The sequence below is a fragment of the Dromiciops gliroides genome, chromosome 4 (assembly GCF_019393635.1).
Source record: "Dromiciops gliroides isolate mDroGli1 chromosome 4, mDroGli1.pri, whole genome shotgun sequence".
NCBI classification, from domain to species: Eukaryota; Metazoa; Chordata; class Mammalia; order Microbiotheria; family Microbiotheriidae; genus Dromiciops; species Dromiciops gliroides.
Genome location: NC_057864.1, coordinates 302,718,295 through 302,744,693, shown reverse-complemented (window position 1 = coordinate 302,744,693; position 26,399 = coordinate 302,718,295). Strand labels below are relative to the sequence as shown.

General features: G+C 37.2%; 1 protein-coding gene across 2 annotated transcripts in view; it reads right to left on the bottom strand.

Annotated features, from left to right (window-relative positions):
- Positions 1–23,173, bottom strand: part of BCKDHB (branched chain keto acid dehydrogenase E1 subunit beta) — a 284,101-nt gene extending 260,928 nt beyond the window's left edge. The window contains exons 1-3 of one of the 2 annotated variants that reach the window (XM_043963534.1): positions 22,900–23,173; positions 11,815–11,892; positions 1,806–1,874 (exon numbers count right to left, since the gene is read on the bottom strand). In XM_043963534.1, coding sequence (XP_043819469.1) covers positions 1,806–1,874; positions 11,815–11,892; positions 22,900–23,101 — 349 coding nt within the window. In that variant the 5' untranslated portion in view covers positions 23,102–23,173. The remainder of the gene's footprint in view (positions 1–1,805; positions 1,875–11,814; positions 11,893–22,899) is intronic. The other variant, XM_043963533.1, reaches the window with a different exon arrangement.
- Positions 23,174–26,399: the final 3,226 nt, after the last annotated feature.

Sequence of the window (26,399 nt, the reverse complement as noted above, 5' to 3'; positions counted from 1 at the left end):
TAACCTGTATCAAATTGCTTGCCCTCTCAATGAGAGGAGGTAGGAGAACTAGGGACTCAAAAAAAAAATTAAAGGAATGTTAAGAACTGTTTTAACATGTAAATGGGGAAATATAAAATATTAAATAACTTTTTAAAACAGTGCAAAGCTAATTTTATTTTTAAAGTGGTTGATAAGGAAGGGTCAAGAAACAAGAGTATTTACATGAGAATGTGAAGTCAAGGGGAAATATATCATAGTAGAAAGAAAGCCGTCCTAAGAATCAGGAAGACTTGGGTTCAAACACCACCTCTCACAAATACTGACTCAACGACTCTGAACAAGTCACTTAACCTCTCAGTGCCCTGGGTGACTTTCTAATACTATACTGAGCAGGTTCCAATCTTCATTGGGAGAGAGTTCCTCCCTGAGATTCTTACAGTAATGAAATCACAGGTCCAGTAAGAAACAAAATGTAAGCCTCTTAAAAGCAAGTACCAATTTGTTTCTCTCTTGGTATCCATAGTGCATACATGTGTTCATATATGTAATTGTGCTTGCATTCATGTATTTGTATGTATGCATACATACACCTTACCCCTCCATTAAATTATTGGAGATGCCAAGAAAGGGGCCCTACAATGCACTCCAAACCTTCAGAGAAAGACAGGAGTATATCACCTAATAGCTGCCAAGAAAAGGCATTCCATCTCTAGAGAAATGTGAATTGTCAGAGGAACAAAGAACAAAGTCAAAAGCAAAGAAATTGAACATGTGTAGAGAATATAAAGGATGACCTGACTAAAGCAAAAGGATTATGAAGAAGGTCTATGAGAAGTGAACTCTGAGAAGGAAGGGAATAGACAATTAAGAGAATAGCTTAAATAATACATTAGAGAATTTAGATTAGATACAAAGGAAAACCGTTTTCTTGAGCAGGGAAGTGACGTGATGAAAACGGTGTTGAAAAAGACTATTCTAGAATATAAATGTAATGTCCTGCTATTCTAGGAGGTTGTAACAATAGTGCAAGTATGAAGTGATAAGGACCTGAGTAAGAGTAGTGGAAATTCAATGAAACTAACCTTATTTTTATTTTATGAATATCTGTTTCAAGTGTCCTGAATCTTGAAAATCCACAGGAGTCCTGCATCAGTAGACATTAAGATTGCCAGCAAACACATATAGTCATGAAAAAAATGCTCTGAATCACTATTGATCAGAGAAATGCAAATTTAAAAAAACTCTGAGGTACCACCTCACATCTATCAGAATGGCTAATATGACAAGGAAAATGTTAGAGGTTAGAGGGGATATGGGGGATGCTAATCCATAGAAAAATATTGCTTTTACTGTGTAAAGCGTTCTCCTGGTTCTTCTGTTCACTTCACTATATATCAGTTCGTGTAAGTCTTTCCAGGTTTATCTGAAATCATCCTGCTTGTCATTTTCTATGAAGAACTTGGCTATTCTCAGCAATTCAATGATCCAAGACAATCCCAAAGGACTAGTAATGAAGCATACTATCCACCTTCAGAGCAAAAATTGATATTAATTGAACACAACATGAAACGTTATTTTTCATATTTTTCTTTCTTTCATTTTTCTTTTATTCAAGTCTTCTTATTCAAAATGACCACTATGGATATATTTTATATAATTGCACATGTATAACTGATATCTGACTGCTTACTGCCTCAGGGAGGAGGGAGGGGAAGGAGGGAAGGAAGAAGAGAGGCATAGAATTTGGACCTCAAAACTTTAAATAAAAATATTTATTAAAAGAATTTTTTAAAAGATTGCTAGGAAACACAAAGTAAACTTACCATATTTATCTCGTAAGCCAACAGTACATCTAAAGACTCCTCCAAAAGCAACATCTTCACCAAAAATTACTGAAAAACAAGATAATCTTTAAATAATAGTTTACTAAAAAATTCATAATAAGCTAATATCACAATATAAAATTATGTATTTCCACTTGACTAAATCACATTCATACTTAAGACTCATCAAATGAGTCAAGCTATAAGAGAACTTTGAGTTCATTTAGTCTAACCCCTTATATTTATAGGTGAGGAAACAGGTCCAGAGAGGATAAGTGTCTAAGGTCATATAGATAATTTAGTAGTAAAACCAGAACTCCTAATTCCTTTTTTCATCAAGTCTTGTTACTTCAATCAAATGAGATATTTTTAAAGTACTTAATAAATGCTTGTTTCCTTCCCTTCTCACAAAAGGATCTCACACAACTCCTTCAAATAACTACAGATGTTTGCAAATTTATCCCTAATTGTTTCAAGACTTAATTTTCAAATATTAACATGAAATAGAACAGCAGTGAGGTTTAGTGGGAAGAAGAACTTGGTTCAAATCCTCCCTCTGAAAGATACTGATTTGTGAACCTGGGCAAGTCACAGTGCCCCTAAATAATTCTCTAAGACTATTAAATTGCAAAAGAGATGCTCATCTGCACTGGTACAGGTAGTTCTCTATACCAGTCATTCTTAACCCGAGACCCATGAATTTGATATATTCTTAAATATTTTCATAACAATTTCTTTATAATCCTATGATGGACTATTTTGGGGGGTGGTTTTTTTGCCTTTAAAAACATGATTCTGCAAAAGGGTTCATAGGTTTCGCCAGACTGCCAAAGGTGAATACCTCATGCTCTACACAGATGAAATAGTCAGTGCAAGAAAAATATAATAATAATGTCAAAAATTTTATACTGCTGTATTTTTATTTTGTGTATGTCTTTCCCAAAGAGTGCCAGGTAAAAAAGTAAAGGGTCATCTTAACACTGTAACAGTAACAAACCTTTTCCCTTACAGGGCATGAAGGATAGTTTTCCTTAAAATGCTAGTCAGAATTCCACCTACCCAAAAGAGATAATGTGGAAATAAGGAAATTTGTATATATGACAATGTACTCTGGGGTCCTAGGATACATTACTACGGAGATAGAAAGAAAATCAATAAATATTTCATGCTTCTTAATGTTTCCAATGTGTGTTTTTTACTGGCATGGTAAAGGGGTAAGAGAGATTGGAGAGGAGATATAGAGTGAAGAAATTTCACCTTATTTTCAAAGTTCAGGACTTTAAATCCTAACAGAGAAAATATTACCCAGTTCCTCCTCCCTATAATTAGGATTCTGCATGTGTTGTTATTAACAATCAGCATGAGTATTGAGTTTTATGTCTAGTAGTGTTGATGAATTTTAGCTGATACATCCTCATACTCTGACCAATAGCACACAATTCTGAGTAGTTTTTATATGTCAAAAAGGTATGGCTGACTTTTACAGGTTTAAGATCCTTGATCTTGATTTCAGAACATCATATTCTAGCAAAATGAGTTAACATTTAAATATTAAATTTGAAAAACTGATTTGGGTCATCTCAGTAATTCATGATAATGGAAATTGTGTTGTGTTAGAAAGAAGCCCTGAGAGCCAAGAGTGCAGTGCTCCAGCTCTGGCTCTGCTGCTGGTCTTGGACTATTTCCTCATAAGGAAAGGAAAGGGGTTGGGCTAAATTCATCTAGCTATAAAATTCCATGAAAATAAGCAAAAATAAATACTGATCTGAATAAGGAAAAGTTGATCAATAATGTCAATGAAAAGTGTTTCAAATAGGGACAATGACTGAAACAAAGTGAAAAATCAGTTCTATGTTTAATTCTACTCAATTACATGCGACTTGTTTGATATGTTATGAGGAAAATCAAAGTATATAAGCCAATTCACTATTCAGTTAAAAATCAAGATTCTAGGCATGTTTAATTTAAACTTTATTTTCTCAATATGGAAGAAAATAAATATTTCATTTCTTTGGTAAAAACTTAAAATATAAAAGCATAATATCTTTTCTACTTTGAATTGACCTTTTGACTGGATGCTATGAATTTGACAAGCTTTTAAAGATCTACAGTGGTAATGATATTTAAAATGAAATCATCTGTAGAAAAAAATATAAACACTTTTTCCCCCATCAATAAAGGAAACTAAATGAGTTCAAAGAACTTAATTTCTTTATAGTCAGGTAATAAAGGTTGTGTGGGCACACTGGATTAAAGCACTGGGCTTATGTCAAAAAGACCTTGGTTCAAGTCCACTTCTGACATTTACTACTCTCAGAACCCCAGACCACTATCTCTTTTCCTGAAGGAACTCTAGAACTTGTCCCCTCCTCTCCAGCAGATTGCCCACTCTTACCCCACTTTCTTGATAATCTTCTACATCTCCCTATGTATTGGCTGCTTCCCTCCTACCTACACACATACCTGTCTCCCTTATCTTCAAAAATCCCTCACTTGGTTCCTCTGGTCTTATAGTTCTCCTCATGGCTAAATTCCTTGATGAGGAATCTATCATTGGTACCTCCACTCCCTTTCCTCTCACTCTCTTCAGTCTTCCAATTTAATCATTCAACTGAAATGGCTCTTTAAATTTACCAATAGTCTCTTGATTGCCAAGCCTGATGGACTTTTCTCATTCCTCATATTTCTGGACTTTGCAGCCTTTGAAAATGTCTAAAAAATGGAAAAGGACTCACATGTACAAAAGTATTTATAGCAGCTCTCTTTGTGGTGGCAAAGAATTGGAAATCAAGGGGATGGCCATCAATTTGGGAATGGCTGAACAAGTTATAGTATATGAATATAATAGAATACTACTGTACTATAAGAAATGAAGGCAGATTTCAGAAAAACCTGGAAAGACTTAAGTGGAGTGATGCTGAGTGAAGTAAGCAGAACCAGGAGAACATTGTATGATGATCAAGTCTGATGGACTTAGCTCTTCTCAGCAATACAATAATCCAAGACAATTCCAAAGGACTCGTGAGGGAAAATGATCACCACAACCATAAAACAGAACTGTGGAATCTGAATGCAGACTGAACCTTACAATTTCTACTTTTTGGGTTTTTTTTCTTTTTTTATGGTTTTTCCCTTTTGTTCTGGTTCTTCTTTCACAGCATGACTAATGCAGAAATATGTTTAATGTGATTGTACATATATAACCTATATCAGATTTCCTTCTGTCATGGGGGGGGGGAGGAAGAAGGGAGAAAATTTGGAACTCAAAATGTTATAAAACCAAATGTTGAAAACTATCTTTATATATAACTGGAAAAAAATAAAATACTATTTAAAATTTTTTAAAAAAGAAAGACAATTACAAGGACAGTTACTCACTTGGGAGCTTTAACCCATTAAATGCATTCATTAACAAAAATAAATGTCTATCACCCTCTTTTCCTTTATATTCTGCTCTCTCAGTTTTCACAATACTGCTCTCTCCTGGTTCTCTTCCTACCTATCTAAATGTTCCTTCTCATTCTCTTGTACCCCCTGCTAACTATGGGTGCCCCCCAAGACTTTGTCCTGGTCCTCTTCTCCCTTCATATGATTTCTCTTAGTGACCTCATCAGTTCCAATGGATTCAATTGTCTCAATTCAGATGATTCTCAGTTTTATTTAACCAGTCCTAACCTCTCTCTTGACCTCCAGTCTCTTATCTCCACCTGCCTATTTGGACTCTCAAACTAAATGTCCTGTAGACATCTTAATTCAACAGATCAAAAATTAAACTCATTATCTTTCCCCCAAGCGCTCCTCTTTTCTAAATTTACCTCATCTCTTACCACTCTACTTTATCCTCCACTCTGCTGTCAAATCAATCTTCCTGAAGTATAGTTCTGACCACATGCAATAAGCTCTAGTGGCTCCCTATTGCCTCCTGAATGAAATATAAAATTCTCTGTTTGACTTTTAAAGCCCTTCATAACTTGGCCCCTTCCTACCTTTCCAATCTCCTTACATCCTACTCCTCTGGCATTACAATCCAGTGACACTAGCCTCCTTGCTGCTCTTCATACAAGATCCTCTATCTCAGGACTCTGGGCATTTTCAATGACTGCCCTCCATGCATGGAATAATCTTACTTCTAGTCTTCACTTCCTAACTTCCTTCAAGTCTCAGCTAAAATCCCTTCTTCTGCAAATAAGCCTTTCCCAGTCCCCCTTCATGCTAGCTTCTTTCCTCTGAAATTATCTCCACTTTATCCTGTATATATCTTGTTTGTATATAGTTTTTTGCATGTTTTCTCCCCAACTAGATTTTGAGCTCCTTGAGATTTTTTTGCCTTTCTTTGTATTCCTAACACTGTACCTGACACATAGTAGGCATTTAAAAAATGCTTCTTCACTTTACCAATAAGAGATAGTATATAGGTGCTTTAGTGGAGACTTCCTCCTACACGAGGAGGTTCCCACACAAATATATCACAGCTCCTTCAAGTAGTAACATGTCAATCTATATAACTAAATTTTAGCCAAATCACAGAACTATTCTTAAGAGTTTTGATTATACAGACATAAAAATGAAAGATTAACTCACCATGTTTTTCCTCCTTTCACACCCAAGACATTTAAGACCAAAACCTTAATGGCAATTGGTCATTACTATTACTAAATAGCTGAGATTTATGTAGTACCATAAAGTTTGCACATGTTCTTTAATTTGAGCCTCACACAACCTTGCAAGGTAGGTACTATAGCTACCCCATTTTAGTTATAAGTGAGGCTTAGAAATAATCATACGATGGCAGATTTAGAATTAGACATAATAATAAAAGACTTCAAGTTCAACTCCCTCATTTTAAAGATAAGGAAATAGGAAGTTAAGTTACTTGCCCATAATTACATAACCAGAAAATGTCAGAGGCAAAATTTAAAATGATCTTGAAAATGTCATCATTTCTTCATGACAGTATTAGGGCTCAGGCTTCCTGCCTGAAAAATACCTTTTAAAAAAAATCTTCAAAACCACTTATTAAACACTTACTAAGTAGAAATCACTGTACTAGAATTTACAATCTAGCCAGATCAAGCAAAGGGCAGTGATAGTTTAAGTCTGTCATTCCCCCCCCCCAAAAAAAAAGAAGTCAAAGTCATATTGATACTAATTTAAAACCTTCTGGGATTTTGTTTTCTTTTTTTAGAGGGAAGAAGTAAGACCTGCCCAATAATAAAAAATTTCCTATCCTCTCAAAAATTATTTTTCTCGATGCCTATTTTAAATGGCAAACCATTCTTTGACAGGCCCATGAAAGAAAACAGTTGACATATACAGAGGCAAAACTAAAATAAAAATGCATTTAGTCTTTAGTTATAAAAATTGCTGAACAAATTAAAGTATAAACAATATAACTATTATGTCCTTGAACAGCAAAATATGTGGCAGATAGTCTTCTGGAGTTAGAGTAAAAAGAGACCTGTATTCAAATTCTATATACCACTTGTATGAACTTGGGTGAATAATAAAACCTCTTGGAACCTCAGTTTCCTCATCTATAAAATGGGGATAATAATAGTTACCAAATTTTCTCTATAAGGTTGTTGTGAGAAAAACACTTTCTAAATGCAAAAGCATTATGTAAAATTGAAGTATTATTATTACTGGTAGAAAATAATTTTCAGTTATCGGTTATTCCTAATGCTACCACTAACTAGCTGTACAACCTTGTGGTAGTCATTTCATCTTTCTGGGCCTTATCTGCCAAATGAAAGAGTTAACATGTTCATCTCTAGGAACCTTTCTAGCTCTAAGATCCTGAGAATTTTATGTATAGCCTATGTTTCTATAAAGAGGGGTCTAGAAAACCATTAAACTAGGGTAGCACTGTCCTAGAGGATATTATCAAAAGAGGAATAGGTAATAAAATAGAACTTGTTACCCTAGGCTATATTCTTTTACTGAGCACAGGATTTAATTCTATCCCCTTCTTGGCTCTGCCATTACCAAAAAGCTGGGGATTGTACCAGTATTCAAACCACAAAGAAGAATTTAAGTTTCAACAGGAGATCACACAGGCTTAAAAAAAAAGAACTAAAGTGTAGTCTGCCAGGAATTTGCAAAGTGGATAGATATGGAAATTCAGAGTAAACCAAAAGAGGCTATCAATACATTTGTCCTCTAAAGGGACAAATGTTTTGGCAGAGGTGCCAAATGAAGAAATAAATGGAAAAGTCAGATTTTGCCTTAAGGGGAGAAATAACCATAGAAATTGGCTAGTGCATTGCTTCTGGCAAACCAACTAGGAGAGAAAAGTTCAAGGGTGTTGAGATTTGTAAGAAGCCAGAACCATCAAAACCTCCAAGAGGATGAAGAAGGTAAATACAAAATCAGTCCTGAAGCTCAGGAAAGGAATCTTTGTAGGGTCCAGTTGAAAAGTGCTTTCCACAAGCCAAATTCTAAGAAACAAATTCTAAAGAGAACACAAATCCTAGTGGACCTAAACCATCGACTTTACCACAGTTAGAAAACTCAGCTTGTGATAAAGCATCTAACCTAGACAAAACTGGAAGGCTCTAGGGGAAAGAGCTGGAAAAAGGGGGTCTTTGGAGATATGGAGGAAATGTAGCTAAGGAAAATAAATGTCTACTTCTCCCTTAGACCGGAATTAGCTCTTAAGACTAATATAACTATATTTTTTTTCCTTTTGTTATGAATTCTTATACATTTCCCTGTAATGATTCCCATGATTTTTGTTTTTGTTTTTAAATACCTTTAAAAAATTGAAAGAAGGATATGCAGTTTTCAAAGACAGCAGGGTAGGGTCCAAAAGTAGAAGGAAGCCTATATCCCCTCCTGCAGAATAGCAGAAAATTGTCAGAAGGAGGAGTCTAACAGCAAAAAAACACACATTAGAGGGAGTTGGTAAGACAAGCACTAAAGGGTCAAGCAGTGGGAAAAAACTGAGAGGATCATTTACCACAAGCTTGTGGCACTCCAATTTATCCTGTAACTTAGCTCTTATATTAAGCCTATGAAAACCTATAAATTCACCTGATATTTAAGATGCCAGAGGCATCTTAAACTTAACCTTTAGGCAAGTGTGCAAATGCAAAAAGTCCTCTGAGATTTTATTAGAGCAACTTTGCCAAAGTCAAACAATTTATAATGTGGCTTTTGGACTATTAACATTATATATTTAAAGGAAGAAAAATTAGCCTGTCAAGAAGTACAATACTGAATTATTCAGAACAGATTAGATAGGTCAAGTTTAATAACTAATTTTAAACCAGTAGTCATTGCCTAACATTCAAAGTAAACTAAGAAATATGTCAAAGGAACTATTTCCAGAAACTATTGTGTAAATAAGTACTATATTTCTAGGTACCTATTGGAATTTTAATTATATTATTTTTACTTTGACAGTTCCAATTACAATTACTGATTAAAATAATCTAGCTGCCAATTAATGGAATATAATGGATTATAAATGTATGAATGAAATTACATAATGAAGGAATTTCAGGTGCAATTTACCTAGCCTCCTATAGTTCTCTCGACTTTGAATACAGGCATATTCAACTGACATTTTATTAAAATATTTTTCAGGAGATACTTTTAAAATGCTTCTCAGGACTTATTCAATTTATAAATAATTAAATTCAGAATCTTTATTCTAGCTAAATATCCAAGACAATATAAAGTCAATTGAATTTACTTCCTACAATATGCTGACTTCCAAATAACATAAAGAAGTCACAGATAGGATCATACTCATAGATCATTAGAATTATGGGAACCTGAGAGGTCATCTAGTCCAAGCTATTTCCTAATACAGATTAAGAAAGGAGTCCCAGAGAGATGGAATGACTTGCCCTAGGTCATCTGGTAAAACAGAGGCAAAACCAGAATCCTCAGCACTCCTCCCTCTCCCCCACCCCAAATCCATTACTTTTTTTTCTTATTTCTTTCTTTTTTTTTTTTTTGGAGGCAATCTGGGGTTAAGTGACTTGCTCAGAGTCACACCTGGTCTATTACTAAGAAATTAATTCAAAATCTCTAGCCAGGGGATGATAGGCATTTGAACACATTTTTTTCCATAACAAAGAGATTTATCTGTTTCAGAACACAAGTGCCTTTAGCAAGTAAATGGTAACTTACTCTCCAAATTTTCAGGCTAGAAAATTTCCATATTTTAAATCTGGTTCAATGGCACTTCCTGCCATCAAAAGCATGTTTTCCAAAACAGCGGTAACCAGTGCTTTCCTGAAAATTATTTTAAAATACCACACTCTTAACTAAGATTCAAATTGGAGGAAAGGAAAACTATAGAAATAAATTTTTATTTTTCAGAATGTCAAGTCTACTATACACTAATTTCAGACTTAACCTCAAAAGCAATACTAAAAATATCAGTAGTAATGGCTCTCTTTTCCCAAGAGTAACACTGTAACTTTTAAGGGCCTTATGAAAGATTACACTTCTAAGATTACACTAGTTAATCCCAGTACAAAAATTAGAATAACTTTGTTCTAAACAGTGCTGAACTCTTTGTGAAGCACCTACATTTGAAACTCTTTAATCTTAGTAGATGAAAAAATAATAATGTAATTTTGATTTTTTTATAAAAGAACAAGGGGGAAAGTCAATGCTTTCTTGAAGGGGAATGCCGGATTTGTCAGATTATTTTGTTATTCTTAAAATCATTTTTGAGAAGCAAAAAATATATAAGTAAAATGTTATACAAGTTGCATAGGTTGTACTTTTTCCCTTTATATCTGACAAATATAAACCCCATGCATAACTTATAATCACTCTTAGTAACAGAGCAGTAGTTTAAGTCTTTCTAGTTCACCTAGAAGCATCAGAAGCAGTAGAATCAGCTTCTTTAAAAAATATCTTTTTAAATGAATGAGTCTTGCTATTTTGCCCAGGCCTGAAGTACAGTAACCACTGACAGGCCCATCCTCACTACTCATCTGCATGAAAAGTTTAACCTATTCCATTTCCACCTTCAGCCAATTTGCCTGTACTTAGGTAGCACGTTGGTCCCCTGTTCCTGGAAGCTCACCATGTTATGCAAAACAAAGTAGACACCCATTTGATTTTAGCCCTCCTGCAGCTCGGAACTCCCAAGTTCAAACAATTCACTGGCCTTAGCCTCTCTGGTCCAATAAAAAAGATTACAAGTATGTGTCACCATACCAAGGAGAAACAACTTCCTAACCACCTATATACCAGGGAATCCATAAACTTGAATGGGTAAAATGTATTTCAATACTTTTTGTTTCCTTTGTAATCTTAAATATCTTACTATATACATTTAAACAAATTATTATGGCATTATCAGGCTGCGAAAGGGGTCCAAAACACAAAAATGGTTAAAAACTCCTATGGTACAGAAATGTGCTGCTCATACTGCCAAGAACAGGAAGCTGATTCCACTCCACTTGGATAGCAACAGCCTGTATTCCCCAGCCCCCATCTTCTTTAAAAATGGGGTTTTCACTGCAAAATCCAGCAATTTTCCTCCCTCCCTAAACAGAGGGGGAACAGGGTTCCTCTCCTGAAGGAGTTTGCAATTTGTACCCTAGGATTTTTCTCTGGACCCCAGTTTCTTCATCTGTAACATGAGGAAATTGGACAAGATGATACCTAAAGTTCAGTTCCAGCTCTAAATTCTATTATTTCAAGTTTATATTATTGCTCAAGTCACATCCTAATTTTTTTCCTATATGTTCACAGGAACAAAGTTATATGCAGTGCATTATTAAAAGAGAAAGATGAAATGAAATTTTAATGTTAAAGATATTATAAAAGCAAAATTAACTTGATATTGTCTAATAAGTGCAAGTTTACCAAAAACATTACTGTCGCTATTTGTCTTTTTTGTTTTGTAGCATTTAGTCATAATCAAGACCAAATATCAAAATATCAACAATATGAGTCACTATTGTGATTAAAAATTCTAAGTCTTTAATTATTCTGCAGTCTTTTAATGTAATGTTCACACAGACACAATCAGCTTTACCTGCAGTAGGATCTTTGGCCAACGAATTATCCAAGGCACTTGTTATAGACTGGAAAAGATTCATTTTCTGGGTTTGTCCTGTGAGATTAAAAATATCATTTTAGACACTCTAAAATACATAAAAGTAAAATATGTATTAGCTAAGCACAAAATTATCTTCACAGTAGAGAACAAGCTATGGGAAGATGTACAGAAAATCTCAAGATAGAGAATATTCAAAAACTCAATTCAACTCATCAAGAATTAATTAGATTACCTAAGCATTTACAACCTTGTTGGAGAAATGAGACACACAGGAAACAATTAGATAACACTACAACTCAATATGGAAGTACCTATGTGGTTCAGTGAGTAGAAGGCTAAACCTGGAGTTAGGAAGACTTGAGTTCAAATTTGGCCTTAGACACTTCCTAGTTTTGTGGCCCTGGGCAAGTCACTTAACATCTGTTTTTCCTTAGTCCACTGAAGAAGGAAATGGCAAACCACTCCAGTATCTTTGTCAAGAAAGCCTCGTATGGGGTCACAAAGGGTCAGACACAATTAAATGACTGAAGCACAACTAAGTCAATAAAAATAATTTGAATTCATTTAAGTAGCATAGACAATGTTCAGGTATCCATAAAGTCTTTATGTAAGGATAAGAATTGAGTTAGCCTTGAAAAACATATATGGAGATATATGAAATATAATCATTGAGAAATTATTTTTTAAATAAAAGGAAAAAAATAGAAGCATAATAATACAATTTTAACCCTGGGAAATGTTATCATACTATATATATATATATATATATACACCATGAAAACTACAATCCACTAAAATGAAATTGAAAACTGTGGGGACTAAAAAATATAGAGAAGCAACCTCGAAGAAGTATATCAAGTTCTTTCCTGGGAGTCAGGAAGCCTGGGTTCTATCTCTGACTCAGCTGCTAATCAGCTGTGTGACCTTGAGCAAGCTATTTAACCTCTCTGTGATTCAGTTTTCTCATGTGCCAAAAAAGGGATCTGAGCCAGATGATCCCCAAGGTGACTTTCAGCTCAACAATTCTCAAATCTCTACCTACACTTGAACTCCATTCCTATCTGGGCTCTCCCACATTGCTTGGTACTTTTTTGCTTTCTCCTGGCCTGCATATTATCCCTGACATCAGCTTCCTTCCCAGTTAAGATTTCTTGAGTATTATTTCTAACTGACCTACTCCCCCAGTTTGTCCTGACAGCTGAAACTGCAGCCCTGACTTTGTTATCAGATCTCAAGGGAACTGCAAGGCCCCTTTCTAAAGGAACTGACCTACTCCTTCCCCTCTAGTTCCCAGAGAGGATTTTTAGCCTATGAGCCTCTCTTAGCTATTTTGTTTAACATCTTGGCATACCTCATTTTCCTAAGCTCTCAATCAATTCCTTTATGTTAAATATACCATATATTTCCTGAATGAAGTCCATACCACTTTTAAGGCACTGGGATACAAAGAAAACACCAAAGTCTCTAAGGTCAAATACATTCTACTGGCAGATATAACATAACATAGATAAGTACCCACAGAGAAATTTGAGGAGAGAGAACACTAGCAACTGAAGGGATTAAAGAAGACTTTACCAGTCAATAACCAAGTATTTACTGATTAAGTGGTAAAGTCCTCCCTATTACCCCAATTATTAGTGCTCTCTCTCTTCACCAAGATTGAACTGAGTCTTAAAAGAAGCTAAGAATACTATTTAAGAAGCAGAGGTATAGTATACACAGTACTGCTTGTACCATAGAAAGGAAATGAGAGATGGCCTGTCAAATTCCAGGGAAGAGCTAGTTTTCCAGTTTGACCAGAACATGGAGAAGTTATAGGAAATAATGGTCCAAAGGTAGACTGGGGCCAGATTGTGCAAGGCCTTAAATGCCAGGCTTAGGAAATTGTATTTCATGCTAGGGATAATAAAGAGCCACTGATGGTTTTTCAGAAAGGATGTACCATGAACAGAATCCTAAAGAAGAATTATTTTGACTGTTACATGGATGATATATTAGAGAAGGAAGAGACTGGAAAGTGGGAAATGGATTCAGAGGCAATTATATTTGTGTATAAATAAATTAATTAATTAAATTTTATATATATAAAACTACCCTTACATGTAACTGGAAAAGATAAAATAAATGTTCTTTTCACTATATATATTTTATTTTTTCCAGTTATATGTAAGGGCAGTTTTCAACATTCATTTTCATAACATTTAGAGTTCCAAATTTTTCTCCCTTCCTCCCTCCCTTTCCTCCCCCCTCCACAAGACATCAGCCAATCTGTTATAGGTTATATATGGACAATCCACAAGTGCTCTTTTTATCAGTTCTTTCTATGGGGGTGGATAGTATGCTTTGTCATTAGTACCTTGGGATTGTCTTGGACCATTGTATTGCTGAGAGTAGTTAAGTCATTCACAATTGCTGGCTGAACAATACTGTCACTATGCACAATGTCCTCCCAGTTCTGCTCACTTCACTATATATCAGTTCATATGAGCCTTTCCAGGTTTTCCTGATATCATCCTGTTTGTCACTTCCTATAGCACAACACCATTCCACTACAATCATATACCACAACTTCTTCAGTCATTCCTCAATTGATGGACATTCCCTTGATTCCCAATTCTTAGCCACCATAAAGAGTTGCTATAAATATTTTTTAATACAATTTTCCCCCCCTTTTCTCTTTTTCATGATTACTATTGTTAACTGTTTCCCTCCATACTATTCCCTTCCCCATGATATTTATTATCTATCTTCTTTCACCCTATCCCTCTTCAAAAGGGATTTGATTTTGTCTGTCCCTTCCCCCAATCTGCCATCCCTTCTTTTGCCCTTCTCTCTTTATTCCCTTCCCCACCTATTTTCCTACAGGGTTAGATAGATTACTCCACCTAAGTGAGTATGTATGTTATTCCCTCCTTGAACCAATTCTGATGAGATTAAGGTCTTTGAGCCTATTCTGAGGAATGTAAAATTCATTTCTTGCCCTGGTCCTCCCCATCATTTCCCCCCACTTCATAAACCCTTTCCTGTTTCTTTCATGTGGGATTTCACCCCATGCTACCGCTGCCATTCCCCCTCTCCTAGTGCATTCCCCTCACCCCTCAATTTTAAGCTAAAGATGTCATCATGGGGCAGCTAGGTGACACAGTATACAAAGCATCCACCCTGGACCTAGGGGGATCCCAGCCAAAACCCAGTCTCAGATACAAGACAGTCACCCACTGCATGACCCCAGGTATGTCTCCCAAATCCAATTCTTTATGGTTCTCTACGGTCTTATATTTGAAAGTCAAATTTGCCATTCAATTCAGGTCTTTTCATCATGAATACCTGAAAGTCCTCTTTTTTCATTAAAGTCCCATTTTTTCTTCTGAAAGATTATATGCAGTTTTGTTGGATACGTGATTCTTGGTTGTAATCCCAATTCCTTTGGCCTCTGGAATATCATATTACATGTCCTCCAGTCCTTTAATGTAGAAGCTGCTAGATCTTGTGCTATCCTGACTGGAGTTCCACAGAACTTGAATTCTTTCTTTTAGGAAGCTTGCAATATTTTCTCCTTGACCTGAGAACTCTGGAATTTGGCTATAATATTCTTAGGAGTTTTCCTTTGGGGATCTCTTTCAGGAGGTGACCAGTGGATTCTTTCAATTTCTATTTTAGGGGCAGCTAGGTGGCACAGTGGATAGAGCACCGGCCCTGGAGTCAGGACTACCTGGGTTCAAATCTGGCCTCAGACCCTTAACATTTACCAGCTGTGTGACCCTGGGCAAGTCACTTAACCCCAATTGCCTCACTAAAAAAAAAAAATTATATTTTACCTTCTGCTTCTAAAATACCAGGGCAATTTCCCCTGAAAATTTCTTGGAAGATGATGTCTAAGCTCTTTCCTTGATAATGGTTTTAAAGTAGACCAATAATTTTCAAATTATCTCCCCTGGACCTATTTTCCAGGTCAGCATTTTTTCCCAGAAGATATTTCACATTACCCTCTATTTTTTTTATTCATTTGGATTTGTTTTATTGTGTCTTGGTTTCTCATAAAGTCACTACCTTCCATTTGTTCAATCCTAATTCTTAGGCAATTATTTTCATCGGAGAGGTTTTGTACCTCCTTTTCCATCTGGCCAATTTGGCTTTTCAAGCTGTTGACTTTTTTCTCATGTCTTTCTTGCATCACCCTCATTTCTCTTTCCATTTTTTCTTCTACTTCTCTAACTTTATATTCAAAGTCATTTCTGAGCACCTGTATGGCCTGAGACCAATTCATGTTTTTCTTGGAAACTTTAGATGTAGGGGCCCTGACATTGACATCTTCCTCTGAGGGTGTACCTCAATCTTCCCTGTCACTAAAGAAACTTTCTATGGTCCTCACATTTCTCTGTCTGCTCATCTTGCCTTTCTTTTACTTGACTTTTAGCTCCTTAAAGTGGGGCACTGTTTCCCAGGTGGTATGATTTAAGGAGGAGGAGGTTCTTCACTCACCTGTCCTGTTCCCTGGTCTGTGGAGGACCCCAGACCAACTTGCTAATCAACCAGCTTTGTGTGTTGTGATTGTGAGCTCTGACGAGCCTGTGCCCCTCCCCCACCTGGGTCACTGCTACTCAAGCCTACCTCCTGGTTCCCAGCAGGAATGAAAAACCCAAGTTCTGCCTCAGTACCAACATAGACCCCTGTAATCTCCCCCCTGCCAAGGGCTCAGCCCTCTCACCAGACTGTGAGCTTAGTTCCAGATGACACTGGTGCTGCAGCTGATTCAGAGTCTCTGGGGGTCTCTTTCTCTGTCGAGGCCTTCCTGGTACTGGATTTGTGTCAGGGTGACTGTGGGGTTGGGTTCCATTCCTGTCTCAGCACAGCAGCTACCTCCTTCTGACCTTCTAAGCCATTCTTGATTAGAAAATTATTTCAGCACATTCTTCTGTGGATTTTGCCACTCCAGGAATTGTCCTATGGCATTATTTGGATATTTTTTGGAGCAATAGTGTCATGAGTTCAAGAGTTCACTCGAGGAAAGGTCCATGCCAGGACTTATAAACCGATATCCTAGTTTCAAACCAGAGGCAATTATAATAGTCTATCATCCAAAGACGGTGAATGTCCAAACATTTGAGTGATGTGTAAGTGCAAAGAATGTAAGAAGTAGGAAACTGAGATTTAGTAACTGATAAGCGGTGAAAAGAACCAGAGTAAAAAATTACTCTAAGGTTGAGGATTTGGGTGACTGATGTTCCAGACATAGTCAAAATGATGGAGTAGCAAAAAAGTACAGCCTAGCTCTCCCACCAAATCTTCTCTACAAAGATCTAGAAAATGCACCAGATTGAATTCTCATTGTGAAATCCAAGAAAAAGTCACAGTGAGTCATTTTTCCAGCACAAGAAGGCTAAGGGATACAGAAAGGTCTAACACTAGGGTCAGGGCCAGCCAGGAGTGTACTGAACAATTACAGTCTCCAAAGATTCAAAGAGAATCAAGACTAAGCACCAAGGCATAAAGTACCAGGGCAGAAAGCACCAGGGCAAGAAGAAATTCCAGGGGATCACTGAACTGGTGAGGGGTAAAGGAACAGGTGCCATTTGAAAGTTCTGCCACCTACTGGGTCACAGATCCAAGGTCAATTAAGAAAAGGACTTACTTGCATCTAGGGATGGCAGAAAGGAGCAGTTTCGATCAACAAAGAACTGAGCAAGGAACAAGTTCAAAAGCAAAATAGCTTTGTGGCTCTGATCCCAGGAGCAGAGGAGGGGGTTCAGTTCTAGCCTCCAGCACAGGTTGAAGCCTGCAGTGAAATAACCTGGAGTCATTCCAGGTGTAGGTGTCCCAGACCAAAGAAGAACCTACAGTTCAGTAGCTTTGAACCTACAAAGCCTCCTAGGAGGCTAGTCTATGAATTCAGTCATACTGTACTGACACTTTCAACAGAAACAAGCCAACAGACCTAAAACTGGGTCAGGAACATGCAAAACTCAGTCCAGAAGAGCACTAAAAGTTTACAGACCCCAACCTGAGCTGTCAAAGTATCAAAGAGGCAGAAGTTCATGTTAGACATTCCCCCCAGAAGTACACATAGCCCATCCTTAATGCAAAGTTCAAAGCCCTAACACAAGCAGGCTGAACGAATGAGCCAACCAAAGTATTCCACCATAAAGAACTATTATGGTGATAGGGAAGCTCAAAACCCAACACAAACCCTAACCCTAACCCTAACCCCACCCCTGAAAAAAGACTCAAAAATATCTGCAAAGTCTCAGAGAAAAATGCAACTTACAAATAAGTGCATCCAGAATTCCTAGAAGAGTTAAAGCAAGAATTAACAAAAAGAGAATCTAGAATGATCTATGTGTCTCCCAAATTTAGTAAAAAACTACTAATGAGAGGGCAGCTAGGTGGCACAGTGGATAAAGTACCAGCCCTGGATTCAGGAAGACCTGAGTTCAAATCCAACCTCAGACACTTGACACTTACTAGCTGCTTGACCCTGGGCAAGTCACTTAACCCTCATTGCCCCACCAAAAAAATATAAAGAGAGAAAGAATAAAAAAAGTACTAATTATCTATGCCCCAAAAAATATAGTAAACAATTAATAAACACTTGATAAGGATCTCAGCTTTGATTGGTAGTTTACTTTCATTTTAAGCTTAGGTAATGAATCACCAATCAGAACTTAGATATAATTTGCTTCTAGCTAGAACAATCTGAGTACTGCCCCACCCCACCTCCCCATCCCTTGCTTGAATTCTGTGTTTGCAGTCCTGATTAACAGAGATTTGCCAGAATGCTAAATAGCCACTGACTGGGCAAAGAAGGAACCTTCTTGTGAGCACCAATAGAAGACACACTTACTAGGACATTGAGAAATTGGGTTGGTTGTTTGTAAATGGGTTGATGTCAGTGTTATTGATCAGATAACTGCAAGTTCCAGATTAATAACATTTGATTGAATATATTGATAAGTGTAAATCTTATTACTCTGAAGTCAACCCTAATAAGCATGGATAATAGTAAATAGATTTTAATCAATTTAACTGTGAAAAGAGAAGCTAAGAGCTGTAAAGTAACTTGCCCAAGGTCACATACCTAGGATAAGTCTGAAAAAACATGCTAACTCAAGTCTTCCTGACTCCAAAGCCAGGACCCTATACATTGTACCATCTAGCTCCCCCTACATCAAGTTGGGGAAGCATAATAAAAGTCTTCTTTTTTGATTCACCTGAAAACATTAATAAATAAATATTTCTCTAGTCTAAGGTCCTCTTCAGACTCTTCATTTTAGGAAAGGATCAAGAACAAAACATTTAGACTTCTGAAAAATGGAATAAGGATGGTGGCCAAAAATTACTTCTTTATAGTTAAGATTTATATCTTTATATCTTTATAATTGAGTTTATACCTCTTTCCCATTCAGAAGAGATAATCTTTTGATTGCTCACAGGGAGGTCCTTTTTCAGTTCTTAAAGGGAGTGATCAAAGAAGGAATTAAGTGGTCTAAGCAGAAGATTAAATGACCACTGTTCAATTAGATGAAATAGAATGTTAATCTAAAACTTTATTTTAACTATTTAAACTTTTTCTTGTTCAAGATTTCTATAAATCAGAGGTTCTTGATTTGGAAGGAAGATGGTCCCTGAACTTTTTCTCCCTAAGGCAGTAGAGGATGAGAGGGAGAGAAAACTGATTTCTGTTCATTTAAAAAAAAGAGAGGGCAGGTGTGCTACATATGTGGAATGTGCATGCACGTTCAGTTAGTTTTGCTTAACTTTTTTACTTTGTTAAATGAGATCTTCCATGGAAAGGAAATATGTGTAATGTAAAAACAAAGACAATAAAACTATAAAACTTAAGGAAACTATAAAACTTAAGGGGAAAAAAAAGTGAGGTCAGGCACAAAAATAGAGGACAGAGGAGCAACTTAATTCCCTGGAAAGAGATCTATCCATCAATGCAATCCCTCCACATAATTACAGCAACAGATTGAAACAAAGACTCAAAAGATAGAAATACAAACTGATACAGAGATATTTAATCAGAGATACACACTAGGACCAGAAAGGTGCCTGAATGAACATCCATGTGGCATACCCCAGAAGGAAGTCATAAACATAACATAAACATAACATAAACATAAAAAGAGACTGAGCCTTGGCAAGAGAAAGAGCATTAGATGTCCAGTTCACTTGGCAATAGAGGCCCATAAACCACTCCTTCTGCATGACCCCCAAGGTGGAAAATAGGGGAATAGAACAGAAAGGAGCCATAATGTTAAGGAGTAGCTAGAATCCAATTCTTCACTAGTACTGTGAGGCACATTTACTCTGTAGTTCCTTAAGAAGGGGGGGCGGGGTGTCACTAGAAAAGAAGAACATTATTTAGCAACGCCAAGTTCTTTCCCAAATGGGGAGAGGGAATCCCCAGTCAAGGGTGGCACTATAAATCACAGCAACCTGATGAGTCCCTGTAGGAGGTAGGAACCAACAGAAGGGAGAATGTCTTAATGGATTATAAATTGGAGTATGGGTCCTTTACATTTATTTACTGGATTAAATAAAACTTTCCCTTGTATCTACTTAGCTTGAGTACTTGCACGGGAGCAAAGAATTCTTTTGGATAGACATTATTAGCCAAATTCTGATGTTCCCAGGGAAGATCCTAAGTAGGGTCCAAGCCAAAAATTTTGAGAGAGAAAAAAAAAACTACACCAACACAAAGGGTCCAAAATGGCCCAACTGACATACATATTACATTTAGAGGGTTCACATAAGGCTGATATTTTTAAAATGACCACAAATTCCATTATTATTAAGGAACAGCACTATATTCCTCACCTGGTATTTTCTACAACCAGGAACTTTTCTGTGATAAAAATCAGTGTCAAAAAGTGGTCCCCTTGGGGGCAGCTAGGTGGCACACTGGATAAAGCACTGGCCTTGGATTCAGGAGGACCTGAGTTCAAATCCACGCTCAGACACTTGACAATAGCTGTGTGACCCTGGGCAAGTCACTTAAGTCTCACTGCCCTACCAAAAAAAAAAAAAAAAAGTGGTTCCCTCCTCATTCCCACTGAAAATACATGCGTGCCCAACATTCCTGTAAAATTAGCTTGAAGGACTATCAAAAGCTATTATTAGATAAGTCTGAGAAGAATGAGAATGTGTCTGTCAAATATGAAAAGGAAAAATGGATTCTTGGGCTTGAAAACCACTTTGCATGTTAAGCCATGTCCCTAAGAGTTGAAGAATCTTATGTTAATAATACAGTATAGAAATGACACTGGATTTGAACTGAATCCAAATCCCAGCTCTCCTTCTTACTCCCTCTATGACTATGCTGTTGGCCTGTATCCTCATCTTTAAAATGAAAAAGTTAGACTAGATGATTTCTAAAGATTGTTCTAGCCCTAATCTGAGCCTATGTATTTTAGTTGTTAAATATAATCCTTTTTGTGACATTCAGTATCAAAGGGTATATCAAACAGAACTTTTTTTCTCCTTTTCTCAGATCCTCCTAAACTTCATCTTCAATATCTCTTCCAATTGATAAATTCCAGTGTTTATACTAGATCTAAATGTAGCTGGATCAGTCAACAAGAATTTAAGCCTTTCTTAACTTTCTAAAATTGATTCAATACTTTGAATAGAACTGATTTAAGCAGCAGCACTAAAAATGGCTTCAAATTCAATTACTGGAAGTGTAGTATGGAGTAAAGAAGTTAATTAGGAATGAGAGAACCTGCTGTTCAAGTGCCTGCTCTGCCTTCTGAAGTAAAATAATGCATGTACCACCTACTTTTTATATGGATAAAATAAGAATATGTGAAAATATGTGAAATATGTGCAAAGTGCTTTGTAAGGCATACATTCATCTATAAATATGAGTTATTATTCTTAGGAAAGTTTAGGTACTGAACATCAAATCATCGCCCATCCTGTTATTCAGACAACTCAGCAATACTAGATTTTCCTTTTCCACTGAAATGAATGCATTTGGTCAACTCTATCACTTCCAACAAAGCCTTATTCTGTAACCTTGGGGAAATCATTATATATTGTGCTTCCACTTTTCTCCATTTATCAAAGGTTTTCCTTGCTTTAATTTATTAGTCTATAGCTAGTTAGCAAGCGTCCTACAGGAAGTTTTAGCAATACCAAGAGGCCTATTTTTTCCAACAGCAAGGAGGCAGCATAAGAAAGAAGAGTCAACTCCTTGGCTTTCAACCACCAAAACACCCTTCATTCCTACTTTAACAGACTTAGGTGGTGTTACTGCCTCTTTCAAGAGGGCTGAAAACAGACTGGTGAGAACAGTCTTGAGTCATTAATACCAAGAGCAGAATATCTAGAATCAAAGGACTTGTGGTTGCATCTTGACTTTGGAAAATGTATCAGTGTTATCAGCAGCTTCTTCTGAACCATTATTCTCTCCTTTGACCTATAAAGTTACTATTATATTACTTCAGTAGCTTCTACCTTAGAAGAGTATTAATTAGCCTTCCTGATTATTGGATCATGCTTTATGTCCCTTTTTTGTTATCTGGGGGATCTTGGGCAAAGTCTTTGCACTTCTATGGTGAAGATGAGTTTCCTCATCTGCAAAACGAGGGAGGATGGACTGGATGGATATCTAAGAGCTTATGAAATAGTCAGGGGAAGGGAAGAGGAGAGGAAAAGAGGGAAGGGGATAGGCCGTGGAGACAGAGACATAGAAGGGGAAAGAGAAACAGAGACAGAGAGAAAAAAGAAAAGAGACAGAAGGCGGGGATAGAAAAGGAGGTGAAAAGAGAGACAGAGGCAGAAGGAGACACAGACAGACAATGACAGAGAGTAAGGAGAGACAAGAGAGACACGCAAAGTCAGAGGCACAAAGAGAGGCAGAGAGGCACAGAAAGACAGAAGAAGAAGAGAGAAAGGAAGAAACAGAGAAAGGGAGATAGAGGAAGGAAGAGAAACAGGAACGGGGTGGGGACAGAGGGGCTGACCCGCTGGTAATGGACAGAGACCGAAAGAGGGCTGGAGGCAGCCCCAGCTCCCATGAGTGTCCGGCTTATCACTCGAAGCCGGCCAGCTCACCGTATTGCCGTTTCTCCGGGTCCGGATGAAAGGTGAAGTGAGCCACATGCCGCCTCTGGGCCAAGTCTCCAGCCGCCGAAGGCAGGAGGAAGAGCCGTCCGAGCCGAGAGCCCCCCAGCTGGCAACGGAGCCTGGCTGCTTCCACGACTCCTGCCCGAACTCGCACCCACCGCGCTGTCGAAGCCACCGCTGCCGCCGCCATCCTCTCGCACCACCCGCCGAAGGCTGTCAGGAGGTACGGCAGAACACACGCTGCCCGGATGGGGGGTAGGGAGGAGGTACTGAGGCGACATCCCGATTGGCAAGGCCGACAGGGCGGTCACGTGAGACGGGCCAATAGCAGCTCGGGATTCGGGGGCGGGGACGGGGCACGGAAGGAATCAGGGCGTGTTTGTTTGAAGAGCGGCCATGCGCACTAGGAAATGGGAGGAAGAACGGGTTGGAGGCGGAGCCTGGAAGGTCACTCTCTGAACTTGGCTCTGGAAGTTCATAGGCTTGGCTATGGTCGGGACCTGTCTCAGCGTAATTAGGATTTTTCTAGGGCATGAATTTTTTTAAGGGAAGGGTGAGGCTTTTTAACCGAATGCCTTTATTCCAATTTTGCCCTCTTGTCTCCTAGTTCCTGCCACCTGTTGTCGTTCAGTTTAGAAATGAACTTTGTAAAAAGTAGCGGAGTTACTGGTTCTGAGCTATCTTCAGATTCATCGGAAACTGAGAAACAAAAAGGTGCTATGCTGCGGCTTAATAAATGCCTAAGTTTATGTTAAACAAGTTAAGGTTCTTCCCACCTCTCTTTTCTAGATTTAGTTTAGCCAAATAGCAGATTCTCTTACATGAGTGTTAGCACTATAGGAATCTGAGGGAGTTAATGTTTAAAAGATTTAGCAAGGGGGCAGCTAGGTGGCACAGTGGATAAAGCACCAGCCCTGGATTCACGAGTGCCTGAGTTCAAATCCGGCCTCAGACACTTAACACTTACTAGCTGTGTGATCCTGGGCAAGTCACTTAACCCCAATTGCCTCACAAAAAAAAAAAAGGATTTAGCAAATCTTTGTCTCAACAGTTTCTTTTAGATGGGGTTTTACAGTATCCAAAAATTAAGCCACAATGATACTGCCCTGGTCATTAGGGCTTTACCAATGAATGGCAAATCTGTTGCGATACAGACTAATTATAAAAGGAAGTGTTAAGCATTAAATGCAAAAAAAGAAAGGGAGGTAAAGATTAGCAAGAACGAAAAAGGAACTAAAAAGATCCCTAGACCTGCTTACCCCTCCCTATACCAACAGGGCCAGAAAGAATAGAAAGAGAAGAGGAAGGAAAAGCTGGAGAGATATTCTTAAGACTATTTTCTCCTTACTGAAGAGAATTTTAAGCTGACAAAAGAAAAAATCAATATAGATTCTTTGCTAATAGTAGAATTTTAAAACTTACTTTTTAAAAATTGTTCCGCAATTTCCCCCCACCTCCATTTTCTAATTCTTAGTTGTACTGTTTGCTTTTTTGTGAGTAGACTGAAGATGTGTTTTAAACAAAGAAAAGAAGTAAAAGACTGGAGTAAAATTTAGAGAAAAGTTATTATACCTCTGTGAAATTTATTAAGCAACCTCATAGCACTCTGGCCTCCACTCTTCTGAAGCTGAAGATAACTCCAAACTAGTACCTCAACTACTTTTTTTTTTTTAACCTCAACTACATTTTACAACGTTCACTTCCCAACTGAATGACAACAGATGGCAGGAACTAAGATATGTGTTCTGTAAGGACTCCTTTTAAAGTTCTATGATGCTAAAGAACAGAAGTTAGCCAAGAATTAGACACAGAAGCCCCTAGGGTGGATTAAAATTTGGAGGCCTATACCATAAGAAAAAGAAAGAACAAAATTATATGTATGCTAATTAAATTGTTAGCATAATTATTTTATGACTTGCAGATGGAGTAAATTATTTAAGCAAGAGCAATAAACAATAAATATTAGTATTTCCAATGTATATTGAGATCCATAATAATCCGAAGCCCTATATTGGAACTTGCTGAATAGGTCTAAATTCAGTAAATAGTCCATTAGTTCTTTCTCAACAGGCTGATAATCTAGTGCATCAATTAAATCACTGTATTTGGACTCAGAGGTCCTGAAATTAAATCTTGGCTCTGTCATTCACAACTTATATGAACTTCAGTTTCCTCATCTTCTCACACACAAATCCAATTAGAATAAAATAATATTTAAAAAAAAAGAAATCTTTACTGAAATTGAATGGCCAGGTATCTATGTCATAGTTGGTATCTTTTGTATGTGGGTTGGTCCGTATGGCTTTCAAGGTCCCTTCCAACTCGAAAATTCTATGATTCTTTTTTTAATTTTTTTTAGCCAGTAACTTGGCTGAAGGTATTAACTATCTCAGTTAGTATCTTTGCTGCCTCCCTAGGATTTCCCGAGTAAATCATTATGTCATCAGCAAATAAGGATAGTTTTATCTCCTCTTTTTTATTTTATGCCTTTAATATCTTTCTTTCTCTAATTGCTATTACTAACATTTCTATTATATCAAATATAGAAAGTAGAAAGAGTTGGCATCCATGCTTTACTCCTATATTTATTGAGAAAGGTTCTAATGTGACTCTGTTGTATATGATACATGCTTTGGTTTTAATTAAAATTTTTTAATATTAAAATCATGATATATTTTGTAGAGTTTTTAGAATGAATGGATGTTATACTTTGTCAAGAGCTTTTTCTGATCTATTTAGATAGTCTTATGGTTTGGTGGTACAGTAGATAAAGCATCAACCCTGGATTCAGGAGGACCTCAGTCCAAATCCAGCCTCAGACACTTGACACTTACTGGCTGTGTGACCCTGGGCTAGTCACTTAACCCTCATTGCCCCACGGGGGGGGGGGGGGGGGGGGGGGGGGGGAAGATTAATAGAATTCTCTTGTGAATCTATCAGGATCCAGAGGGGTTTTTCCCCTTTAGTAGTTTCCTTTACAACTAGATCTATTTCCTTTTTATGATTTTATTTATCTTCTGTTAGTTGGGGTCATTTGTATTTTTGAAGATATTCCTCTAATTCTCCTGAGTCAGGGTAAATGGTTTATCTCTAAGCACCAAATCCCAGTAGATTATACTCATTTTAAGGGCCTCCCATGGGAATATTCATCAATGGTATCTCCCTCCCACCTCTGAAACAAGATTTCTGTTTCTTTCCCTTTTGCCCTCCCTCTTTCCCCTTTTCAATCCTTGCCTTTGCCTTTTTGTTTATTTTCTTCTAGGCTCTTTTCTTCCTGAGAGGTTACAGGAATTATTTTTGCTTCATTTTCAGCCTTTGACTTGATTGTGAGTACAGTACATATCCTTTCTTTGTCTTCTTCTTTCCCTCCCCACATTCTGTAATTTAGTCTCACAAAATCATTGGTTAGATTCTACTGGGGAAAATAACATGAAAAAAACTAGCTATATACAAGATTTTTAGTGTCTGGCTCCCTCCAAATCCCAGCT